This window comes from Caloenas nicobarica, chromosome 7, assembly GCF_036013445.1.
Source record: "Caloenas nicobarica isolate bCalNic1 chromosome 7, bCalNic1.hap1, whole genome shotgun sequence".
NCBI lineage: Eukaryota > Metazoa > Chordata > Aves > Columbiformes > Columbidae > Caloenas > Caloenas nicobarica.
The window spans coordinates 17,158,847-17,171,993 of NC_088251.1; the positions used below are offsets into that span (position 1 = coordinate 17,158,847).

A 13,147-nucleotide genomic window follows, 5' to 3' on the forward strand; every position below is an offset into this window, starting at 1 on the left:
AACATGCATTGGAGGCTCCAAGACATGTAGAGCTTTTCTAGAATTAAATCTGTCTGTGTTTTCAAAATCAGGGGCTTTTGGTACTCATCTTTTCATCCCTTTTCTTTAAAAGTGTGAATAGTAAATATAAGGCCAACTGACATGTAAGTGCTGTTAGCCAAAATCATTGGTGAAAACAAGGTTCATTTACCAAAAGGTGAACAATTTAAAAACTCATTTGAAAGCCACCTCATTATATTTATTTGTTTGTTCTCTGAATTGGGATTTTTGTAGTTTTTCTACCTTCTATCTACACAAGAAAAACCTAAGAGAGGGCAGCCACAGATGCTAGAGAAGGGAAGATTTAAAGGTGAAAACTCACTAAGTTTAGTGTGAAAGACAGAGGAGGTAAAATGAAGAAGTAGCTCTGAGATTTGGTTAGGTTAATAAGATTCTGGAAAAAGTAGTTGAAATTTCGCACAAAAGGCATTCGCACAGGAATGTCTATGAGGAACTGAAAAATCAAGCTGAATGTACATAAACAGTATATTCAAAAAGCTTCAAGGTGAAAATAAATGAAAATGTGACAATGACTGAAGAAATAAGTAAAAGCAAGCAGAGTTGATCACTTACTTTCTCAACGTGATTACAGACCAATATAGGCTGCTACTTTAAGGGGGAAAGCCAGGGGAGAGTGGGATAAGAAGAAAACCAAGTGAGTTTAGAAGACGAGTAAGTGAACTCTGAGGAAGGCACAGAGAAGGACAGCAGTTGAAAACCTTCTGCATCTTTGCTAGAGGAAAAGCAGAAAGTTGGAGGTACAGGGTAAGAGTCAAGACCAAGGCAACAACGAAAATGCAATAGGAAAGTGATCTGAGGAGTGGATCAATGTTTGCAGAAAAATGTTATGTTTTCATGAAAAGGATTCAATTAAAATAGGAACATAGATCTGTGTAACAGAGAGGAAGGCAACGCCTCAGTGGATTGAGTCCAGAGCAGGGCCAGAAAGATAATGATAGGGCCAGGGCACCTCTCCTGTGAAGACAGGCTGAGAGAGATGGAGTTGTCCAGCCTGGAGAGGAGAAGGTTCCAGGGAGACCTTACTGTGTCATTCCAGTACCTAAAGCAGATCTGTGGGAAAGCTGGAGAGGGACTTTTTACAAGGGCATGGAGTGATAGGACAAAGGGTAACGGCTTTAAACTAAAGAAGGTAGATTTAGATTAGATATAAGGAAGAAATTCTTCACCATGAGGTTGGTGGGGCACTGGAACAGGCTGCCCAGAGAAGCTGTGGATGCCCCATCCCTGGAAGTGTTCAAGGCCAGGTTGGATGGGGCTTTGAGCAACCTGGTCTAGTGGAAGGTGTCCCTGCCTGTGTCAGGGTGTTGGAACAAATGTCCCTTCCAACCCAAACCATTCTAGGATTCTGTGACTTCTTGGAAGGGAGAATGAACATGTCCTGAAACAGCCACTCCTACATGAGTTCAGGTTCATACAGTTCACTCAGGTTCATATGGAAATTCAGTCTTTTAAAAATTAGTCTCAATTTGTATATTTAAATAAATATGGATTTAAAAACCATGAACTTTTAGCTAGATTATAACACATTTAATAAGATACAATAAATATTTAAATTACTTACTAAACATTTTTATTTTTTTAATAACAGCCACATGAAAATTATATTCAGAAGAAATCTCAATTTTTGTCGAGCTTGTTTTTAGTGGTTTCAGGTTAACACTTATTTTAGAGTACTATGATCAGAACAGATATGAGACGGTATTTCTTGCCATTTTATACAGCTGAAAAATGGTTAAAGACACATGAAGGCTATAGCACAGCAAAATGCAAGATAATAGTGGAAAGCACAGGTTAAAATAGCTGACAGTACAGAATCCAGTTTGGTATGGTTGTAAAAAAAACTCTGTACCCAGAAAGATGGTGAAAGCAGCACACAACCTTAGACTAGAAGAAATATTTTTCCACGTGTAATATATAAACGGGGAGGAGAACAAATGAGGAAGTCACAGCATCAGAAAAGTATGTCTATAAGCATTAGCATAGGAAGTGCCATACACGATTAAATTTCTTCTCTATCAATTCCAGTGTCCTGACTTTTTAAAGACTGGGAATCATTTCTAGCTCAATACTTCCCTTGTATTTGGCTTACTTTTACCTTCAGTCTTCAAAGTCACCAAGAATGCATGTGAGCAAGAATGCGTATCTATTTTTAAGCTTAACCAATGAAATATTGTAAGAGGAGTGTGATCAGAGGAGTAAGAGGTGTAAGAGGAGGTTGATCAGGAATATTTATTCATTGAAATGCTGCCATAGCATTTTACTATTCAGTATCACCTAAGTATTAGAAACCGTTTCATCTCCAGTGCTACATCTGGTAGAATAAACATAGTTTAGTAGCATAAATAATCAAAACTTTCCCAGCATTTACAACATCTAACAGCCTTTGGCTCCTCCTAACAATGTGAAATCCAAATTAGGATACATTTTTTAAAAAGAAACCTGAAACAACTGTAGAGGTTAAGTTTGATACATTGGTTGTTTTAGAATCCTGTATACTAGATCGATGATCCAAAAATAAGAACAGTATTAAGTTTGAAAAAGATGTTGAACAGTTGCAGCACACATCTTCTGAACTGAATGACTGCAGCAGGAGACCCAACTGTGCAATTTGCTGATACACAAAACTAAGTTTTGGAAACACCAGTTAGAAAATATTATGATTGTGCACTTATAAGAAATGTATACACATCTCACCTTATCTTCCTATCGTAGAGTTTATTGTCTTAAGATGGGGAAAAAAATAAGTTTTACATAACTGACAACTCATTCATTAGCAAAAAGTTCATAGCAGTACTGAAAAGCTGATTTTTGTTTAAACACCAAGCAAGCATGGACATATGAATATTCCTAACCTGTAAAATGATTCCTCCACATTATATCAGCGAAACTCATTGGTGGGCCACTGGGAGGGTAGTGTTTACCTTTCAGAGGCTCATGATCAGTCCTTATCATATCCATTAAGGAATTTTCCAAAGAGTGCAAGTTAAAAGTGTCATAGGGCCTATTCCGGTCCTAGAAGAGAAAATAAAAAACATGAAAGGAAAGAAAGGCCGCTACAGAAAAAAATCATTTTCTAACACAGGCCCATTTCTTATTTTGTAGAACTCCAGCATCCAATTCAACATTTTTTCTTGATAGAACTTCTTATATTACCAAAAAAAAAAAAAAAATTAACTGTAAGCCTACAGTCGTTAAAATGATACCCTTCATTTTGAAACTGCTGCTTTCACTGATACAGCTACACAGAGAGGCTTTTTAATACTTCTAAAAATATATATACAAATAATAGCTAATTCTAAAAATTATCATTTAAATTAGAACTTTAAAATACAGCAATATTAATGTTTACACTGGAGAAATAAAATTGTTTCAGAGTTCAGAGATTTTTGGTTTACAGCTTCATCACCTGTCATCTGTCACAGTGCTACCTTACCAGCAGAGCAGAAGCAAGCAATGCAAGACGCCAGCAGGCACATTTTTTCCAGAAAGTACCAAGTAATTCTTCAAATGTCTAACATGAATCTCACAGGGTTAAGTAAAGTACACTAGATGCAAGATAAAACAAAAAGCAAGACAGGATATGCAACACTTCTAGACTAAGGCACTCAAAAACCTGAGCCAGGGTTGGTTTGTATTGTTTGGATCTCTCATTTTTAATTTGCTGTAGTTCAGCTTCTGTTTTTTAAGGAAAAACAAACAAACAAAATACACAAAACACAAACAAGCTTTAACAGGCCTGTTGCAAAGCTCAGGAACAATCTTATGAAGGGAACAATCTATCCATGCCCATGTATTTAGAGTACTGTACACAATGGGGCCATATAACAGAACAGTCCCCTTGTTGTAGCCAGTTTCTAACACACATCAATTTTCTTATTCTCATCACTATCGTTTAAAAAAAAAAAAAAAAAGTAAAGCAGAAGTAGTAAAAGATAGCAATTTTTGTTTGTACCCTATATTATGCTACAATTAATAGTGTTATAACATTCTACTGTGCAAAATGAAACTTTCATTTTAATATGCCCCCCAAATTCCTGGAACAACGTTTTCCACCTGCTGGTTACTACATGATAATCTTCTTGCTTGAAATAATAAAACTTAAAATCCTCAGACAAGAAGCAGCAGTATCTGTAGCAAATGTAACAGAAGTTTTGTCTTAAGTAGTATTTCTCTTGAACCCTCTTTTTCTTAGGTTGTCTTCAAATAAACCTAAAGGAGAGAATGAGCTCACTGGTATAATTGAGCGTTCTTTCAATATTCCTGTTCTGGAATTCAAATAAATACACATTATTAAAAGTTTGCTATTACAAAAAGCTCTGAAATACAGATCTTCCTACTGCCAAAAATCTCAAGTTCCCACAGTCAGTCTACTCTAAACTGAAGATCCAAGTTCCCTTCTCCAACATGCTAATTTTGTATTTTGTATAAGTGGACTGCCATTATTTTCTTCACACATTGTTCCATCTATTGACCATTTTTTGGCAGTCAAACATGATGTCCAAAGAATAATACTTGATTTCTGATAGAAGTTATAATAAGCGCAAAAGTTCAAATGAGCTCACTGATTTTTAATTTTCATTGTTGATGATTTTTACATTTTCTACAGCTGCTTAGAATTGCAACATTTGTACACTGTGTTTAAAAGAGTACTTGTTCATCTGTCCAACTGGAGCAATACATATGGAACACAAAATAAAATTTATGTCCAGGAAATCTAAAGTAGATCTTGGAAAAAAAACAAACCAAACCCCAAAACAACCACCAAAAAAACCCCACAAAAAACCAACACACCAAAACTTTCCTAACAGAAAACTTCATTTTGGTTAAAACAACCCACTGTTGTTAGGTAACACGTAGTAGGAGAGAAGAGTTTTATTTCATATTCCCTTTCTTAAAAGAAATGCAAGAAATTGAAAAGCGCAACTTGGATGTAAAAACAAATTAATTCTTGCGATATATTAGTAACTGGATTAAATAAGAATTTTGATCATCTTTTTCTATTTCTTTTAAATACCTGTACTGTGGATATGTAAGGAGGTCAGGTGTTACCGTACTAAACTATGGCACCTTTTTGAAGAGAAGATATGAAAGCAAACATACAGCCTTTATCCTAAATAGGGGTGTGAAAGTATTTTTCAGTCAGATCAGTGCCCTGATCTGGTTTACTATACAGCTGCAGCAGAGCTGAGCTGGCAAAACCAACACTGGCAGGAGAGCAAAAGGGCAGGACTGCTGCTTTTCCACAATGATAGTTTATTCCAGCTTTAAACATTCCTGAGATTAGTTTTAAAGGCCAGAAGGAATGAGTTCAGAAGAGGACATAGCCTACAAATGGAATTTAATTTTCCTTTATTAAAATGTATGTTAGTTATGTTTTAAGCACGCTACTATAGCAACAAAACCCTGGGAGGTCCTGCTTCTTTCTAGAACTTCCCAAGGAGCTGTACACATGGAGGCATGTGAAAAAAGGGGAGAAAAAAAATGTAGCATCGAAGGCAAGGCTTCACAGGGCGGGTTTGCTAGAATGCAGGATCTTTCTAACCTTTTAAGGGGCATACAAATCTGCAATATGTTTTCAAGATGAAAGATCTATTTAATCCACACCCTTTATCCAGGCAATTATAACATGTCCCACTATAGTATTAGAGCAAGCTAAATCAAGTAACGGAAATTTAGACACAACAGATTTTTACAAGTATGTTGTGGCATGTGCATAAGTATAACGTATGCTGACTACAGATTTTTGTAGTATGGGTGACAAAACAAACAAGTCAGGGCTAACATTCCAGCTCCTACGTAGAACAGCTACTACTCTTTGTCTTAGTAGCTTTCATTTCAGTAGTAACTCATTTGTACTCAGCAGATTTGAAGACTGTTTCCTAAATTCAGCAATTTCTTGCACGAAGCCTGGTGCTTCTGCAGATACACACACAAGATGATGTTTCCTTATTTCTCAGTGTGAACTGGTTCTCCTGCTTTTGTGAACTGACACTGTTCCATCTCCCTGATTTGTCTTCTGCATTGTTTCCACAGGCTACCGACCTACTGCCAAACAATCCCAACAATGGAAACAATTCACAAAGGTCCTTAGCGGCCCATGAGAACTTTGCAAGGAAGGTCTACGACTAGGACCATGAATAGAAATCAAAATATAAACTACAGCATGATAGAGCAGAATAAAAAACTTGGAAATGCAGCTTGAAAATCTAGCAAGTCAGGAAAATCTGCTGGAATCTTCTAGAGAAGACAAAGATCCTAAGACCTGCTTAAACTACATAATAGATAAAAGACAAATCTCCAGGTACAAGGCACTGCCTGTGGCTACACAGCAAGCATTAAGTTAGCAAAAGATTAAGTCCAGCCTGCCCATGTGGGATTGTACTTTTGCTGTATACAGAGGGCAGCTCCTTCCTTGTTTGCTGCTGGTGTATATAGCAGCATATTTCAGTTTTTACAATACTCTGTTCTTGAAAGAAAGAAAACCAGTTTAGTAATAACAACTCTTAGAGAAGATATGGGCCCCAGAACTTCAAATGCCAGCCCTTGGCTGTTATCTATACATTCATCCATGGCATAGACTCCCCTCAAAGCATGTATGTTAAACATAACGAAAAATTGCAAATGCATATGCGGGATCGGATTTTTGAAGGACCACAAAGTGAAACAGACCTCCAGTTGAAGCTGGGTATCAACTTTCTACCTTTAAATATCTTACTTGTAAGGCTGATTAGAAATGTCAGAAAATACAGTGTCTATAATATGTTTGTTAATTTAAAAACAAACAAACAAAAGAACCACAACAGTTACTTTGCCAAAAATAACTGCAGAGTCAAGACACTAAAATGAGAAAATACAATTTGCTTTTTGCCTGCATTTTACGCTTTTGTGCATATATATTATGCTAGTCTTCAATTACACAGCCATAATAATTTTTCAGAGGTCTCCAGTCTCCATCCAATATGCATAATGAACTAGGTCCAGAAATTAATCAAAAATAGGACTTTGAAGATATCTGTTTACCTCTAGGCCAGAGGCCTGTGTTGCTTATCCCAGGACATGGCTGAGGTGTGCCAGCAAATTCCAGGAGGGGAAAGGACATTCTTAAAATTAAGTATTATCTTAATTACGAAACAAAGATTACTTAGCAGTACCTGAACTACGTATCATTCAAAATGAAAAGAACTTTTTCCCTGTGTCATACCCTGTAATGTGGTATGCTTTGTCCTGCCCCCTTCAGACTCAGGGCATGGGCATGTAAGGACAAGGCATACCTAGCGCTGCTTCAGTTCCCTCCCAGTAGACACACAAACCATGTCTTTACTGGCGAGAGGGAAAGGTAAAGAATGAGAAAAGAATATGTGACTATATTATGGATAACAAAGCCAAGATCAGGTCTATACCTAGGGCCATAAAAGGTGTTAAGTGGACCTTAATACAGCCTGGCTTCCTCACTACCTCTTTCAGCTTGAACACATAACACAACGTACTTGGAACCAATTAACTTAAAAACCAAAAATGACCAATGTATCCCATGGCAGAAACATGGAGAACACACAGCTTCAGTTTTTGGAGCAAAGTGTATCTTTTTCTTCTGTCTCTGCAGGGCATTAAGGCAGTGGAGACACTTGACCATTAGCTGATTAATCCACAGTCACAAAGTGAAAAGTTTTACCCTGAGAAGGCATGTCAGGAATCTAACACATGTTGCCCAAGTCTAGCTATCATCCACACACAAAATCCTTAACCATGCATTTATGTGTGTGTTCAATCCTTGTTGGCATGGTCATCTCCATCTGTAGCATAAAATATACATTAAGCTAAGACATACACCTGATCTGCCTGGTTTTTAGTATGCAAGCAGCAAAACCTCAGGTACCTAGACACTTCCAAATGTACATTTCCCCCCTCTGTCTATATATTTCAGTCCATCTGCGAACTGACTTCCTGTTCAGCTTCCAAGCTTCCTATATTCTGAACAATATCTCAGTTTCAGTAATTTCTTTCAGCGTTCTACAATTTTACGCTGCCCTAGATTTTCAGGCTTCCTGCACCAGTGTGTGGCACAACACAGCCCAACTCTGCCGAGCAGCAAGGTGGCTTCTGCTCACTGAACCCGTTCACTGCTTCCAGGAGAACACTGAAACTCCAGTCGGGCTCAGCAAAGCCCCAGTATTTTTTACTTACTAGATTCTGGGACATTACATGTAGTATTTTGATCAGAAGGAAGAGATGAGATCCCAGGGAACAGCTAAAATTCTTATGGATTAAACAACTTTTCTATCAATGTGAACTTCTTCGGTGTGGTCACTGCTGTGTTTCATTTTTCTGTGCCTGACATAAGCCTGGATTTGGCTGCACAGGATTGCTGAGTGTTGCCAAATAAAGCCAAAGTCAATGGAAACACAGTTTCAAATAAATACAGGGTAAAATGCCACAACTGTTTTAAACTGGGCTCACTCACTCCCTTCTAGCACCTGCAAGAGGAGTTATTACTAAGAACACAAGTAAAACAGGTTTGTCTTTCCCAATCCAAAGCAGCAAGAACAGCAATTGCAAAAAAAGTATTGTGGAAGTTCGGCTTGGGACATGCTCAATGTGCCATGAAGGTACACATGAATGATCACACACAGCAAGCTCTACATGCTCGCTGAGCAGCCTTCAGCTGTGATGCAATCCCACTTGCATTCTCAGTGAATTTTAGAGGAAAAAAAAAAGAAAGGAAATCTGAGGAATATGGTCACATGGTAAAGTAAAATTATCACTTAGCAAAAGAACCAAAAAACTGTAAATACCAAGTGTTACTTCCTTTGCAGCTTGGTGCTGGAATGCTACCAGTAGCAACATGACTGACAACACAGATGCATGCAGAACTAGAATAACCAGAAACTGCAATAATCTTTTCCATATATTGGATTTCATGAAAATATAAAATAAAACAAAACAAATAAGAAGGCATCGAATATAAGTAGGAGGGACAAACAGGGCAAATTTGACTATGTCCATGATAAAGACCATTACAGTAGAACTACTACTACTAAGTCTTAATGGAATTTTATTCTAATTCCACTCTCTTTTTTGATCTTACCAGCTAATTTTGGATAGTATTAAGCTAAGCTGGATTTATTACGTTCCTTTACTGGAGCAAAAAAAGGAATGTTTTCTTATGTTATTATTGCTCCTGGAACGCCCACAGAAGAAACACATTGACTTTTCAAACATTTTTCTTTTCTCACTACCAACTGTAGCACATTTTACTTTCAAAGATGTTCAAAAGTTCATTGGGCAAAAGGTGAATTTTTTAAAGCTTGTTCAAAAAGCTTCTAAGAAAAATAAGGAAGTTTAACACAAATATAAAATAACATCTAACTATATATAGGTTATGGAAACATTTCCATATAATTTGCAAAACAGCATTTCAGAACTCTAATGATATTTAATCATCTTGTCTGTATTATATAAACTTTTACAGCTAAAATTCAAAAATTCAGATTGAATCCAAAAGCCTTGAAAACTTGACCTACTCAAGCATTTTTTTTCAGAAAAAAAGGTAAATGTTGTATTCAAACTTTAGCCCCCCAAAAATTCTAGAGTTCTAAAATGTTACAAGAAAACTGAAGTCTTTCAGTGAAATGTTTGCAATTTTTATTTCCAAATAAACTAAAAAGCACAGAAATAAGAGGAGGTACAACAAGCACTATATAGAATTACAAAAACTAATAGAAATTGTATTATTCAGTTTAAAGCTCACTTTACTTTGCAGTTAAAACGAGATTCCCTTTTTGTACACAACTAATACATGATCAAAATATATATAGAAATGTTCAGGCTTTATAGACGTAAGACTTGGCGTTATATTCACTTATACAGAACATTCTGGCAAGTTACCGACTATTCAATATTTGCTTGCAAACTGTGGGGCAAGAAAGTAATAGAATTCACCCTGCCTTTTCCTAAATGGTGGTGGTAGCTGCAGGGCAGACTGAGAGGAACACATTAACTGTTGCCCTGGTTTAGGCAACTCATGTTTTGGAGTTGCAGGGAACAAACCACTATATGCCTCTACTGGATACAAACTCTCTCATTCTGTATTGTATCATTCATTTCTTTCCTCACAGCCTGACATACTGTGTTCTTTGAAGCACCCTCAGTTATTCTTCCAATACAGACTTCTATAATAGGTCAAATGTACTACCCACATGATCACTAGTGTTATTTCTCCACCTCAGATTCAAAGACAGTAAAGCACCTACGGAAATCCTTAAATCACCTAACCTAATGCTCCAATGGGGAACACTGTTTATTACCAGAAAACAGAAATATAATACACTTAATATTTCAAACATCATCCTTTCGCCATCAAAACAGTTAGAGAATGTGTTTAAAAAAAAAAAAAAAAAACACACAAAGAAAAACCCCACAACAACCAAAAAAGTCAAAACAACCTACGAAACAGCTATTATCCTTCCACCCATTACTCTACTGTAGGGAATGATCTGCAGACATTACAACTAGCTGAGCACTCACTGTCAGGATTTATGTTTAGTCATATTTTGTTCAACGTGATGCTTTATCTAAAAATCTGCTCGTCAGTCCTGCTGCCAAATGCATCTCAAAAAGCTGATCTATCCACTTTCTATTATAGTTACTGATTCCACTAACAAACAGTTCTAACACTCGTAAAATAGAGGATTAAAGTAGTTACACCCAAGATGATAATCAATTCACAAAAACAAGCAAGTGGAAAAAAAATATGCCAGCAGTAGAATTTATAAGGCTGTTCATTATACCCTTGAGCTATTAAAATGACATAATTTAACAGGTTCATTGGCCTGCTATGCAAGAGTTCAACACTGATAAATTACCTTTGGGCTTCTACCACTCTGTTCAACAGAATGATGCCTGTCTGCCATAGCAAGGAAAAATAACATTGACCTAAGAACACCTTGCCAGCTAAATCAGCACAAGTGCAAACTTCGAATCACAAGACAAAAGCCCTACAAAGATGCAAACACTGCAAATTATATTAATATTAGCTGCCATATACTTTTAATTACTAAAATTACTTGTGTAAGCTGAGTCTTAACTTCATATTATTACAGCATGATTAATATGCATGACAAATTGTGGCGCAAGAATTTAATACCTTCTTTAAAGAGACATTCTGTGATATACACAAAAATCCACTCTTGCACCTTCTTCCTAATGGGGATTGAGACTGGTTAAGCAGTAAGTGTCCTCCATCCTGGGACTTTCTTGGGACACAATCTATCATAGAATCCCAAGTTGTCACAGCCACCTTCTCATAAGGGAAAAAGGCCTACAGGCTCTTTCAAGCTATGCATCTACTTCTAAACATGAGTTGGGGACCCCTGTGTAGCCACTGGGAAACAAGGCAATCCTTTTCCTAAAGTGTCATTATGTTAGAAATTTTAATTTAAGAATATTTGCAATAAGCTATTGGATCAGCTTCAAAGTTACCAAAGGCTGTGCATATGGAACTGAACAGATAGGAAACAGCAGAGAGTAGCAATCCAAAAATCACTCATAGCATTAAGCTCCACTTAGAGGAAGGGCAGAAGGAGAGGGAAAAAAAAACATCCCAACCCCAAATTATGTTTTAATTAGAAACAACTCTTCACATCAATTATATGCAAGTAATTCAATTTCAAATCAAATTTGGAAACAAATAAGGAATTTTTCTGGTTGCAAGTACTGAATCATCCCATATTTGCAAAACTTCCGTTTAATAACAAATTCAAAATCAGTATATTAAATATATTATTTCACATAATAAATATATTAAAATAGAAACAGAAAGCACTATGCATACTTGCATCTTTTATTACCTAAGAGGCTTAAAGGCATCCAGGACATGAGGGAAAGAACAACCGTCTCATGTACAAGGTACCTGAATATTTATGTTGAAACCCTGAAAAATAGCCAGAATAGGTATTTCTTCCTCTTAGAAGAAAAGAAGCCGTAAGTATTTTTGTGTTGTCAGTTAGGGGTTACTCATTCAAATTACTGCTGCACATCTGGATTTAATGAATTAAAATAGTTCAGAAATCTCATAGAAGACATACAAGCACATGTATGAACTGGCGACTAACCAAAAGGAAACCATCTTTATGTTAACTCCACACAGAAATTAGAAAGGATACTCATAAGAGCAGGAAAATACACTTTCCTGTTACATTATAAGAGCTAAACTGATTTAGTACAGGGCAAATTTAGTAAAGATTGCTCTAGACGGGGAAAATGTCTTGAGATAAAAGCCTACCTGATTTGCCACAGAACCTTCCTTTTTTGTACAAGGTAATAAAGATCGATAGGCACCCTAAGAAATATTGCTACAGGGAAAGAAGCAGAATGTTCAACCACTTAAATACATTCGGGGAGACTGTAACAAGTTCAGCATGAATACCTTGGACAACAAATGTCTAGAAAAAAGAGTAGCAAGACTGACAAAAGAATAAATAAAAACATATCAGAAGAAGTCATGAGAAAATAATGTAGCCTCCATAATCAGTATTCATATACAAGCTGAGAGAGTTGGGGTTGTTCAGCCTGGAGAAGGCTCCAGGGAGACCTTATTGCAGCCTTTGAGTACTTAAAAGGAGCCTGTAAGAAAGCTGGGGACAGACTTTTTAGCAGGGCCTGTTACGACAGGACAAGGGGTGATAGTTTTAAACTAAAAGAGAGGAGATTCAGGCTAGACATGAAGAAAAAATTTTTTACAATGAGGGTGGTAAAATACTGGCACAGGCTGCCCAGAGAGGTGTCAGATGCCCCATCTCTGGAAATACTCAAGGCCAGGCTGGATGGGGCTCCGAGCAACCTGATCTGGTTGAAAATGTCCCTGCTCATGGCAGGGGGGTTGGACTAGATGACCTTTGAAGGTCCCTTCCAAAACAAAGTATTCTATGATTCTATGAAAATCAGGTAAACAAGGGTAAACAGTAAAGACAGGTAAATATTAAGAGACAAAGCAGTGTCATCTATCCAATTCAATAATATGCATCAGGTGCATGTGAACACCGTAATCAAAAGGAGTCAGAGTTGCTAAGGCACAGTTAGTAGAACGACT

General features: G+C 36.9%; 1 protein-coding gene across 7 annotated transcripts in view; it reads right to left on the reverse strand.

The window, feature by feature from the left end:
• The window catches only part of CPEB3 (cytoplasmic polyadenylation element binding protein 3), a 95,714-nt gene that overhangs the window by 60,808 nt on the left and 21,759 nt on the right, over positions 1-13,147 (reverse strand). For 6 of the 7 annotated variants that reach the window (XM_065639265.1, XM_065639262.1, XM_065639261.1 and 3 more), the window contains exon 3: positions 2,913-3,072. In XM_065639265.1, coding sequence (XP_065495337.1) covers positions 2,913-3,072 — 160 coding nt within the window. The remainder of the gene's footprint in view (positions 1-2,912; positions 3,073-13,147) is intronic. The other variant, XM_065639266.1, reaches the window with a different exon arrangement.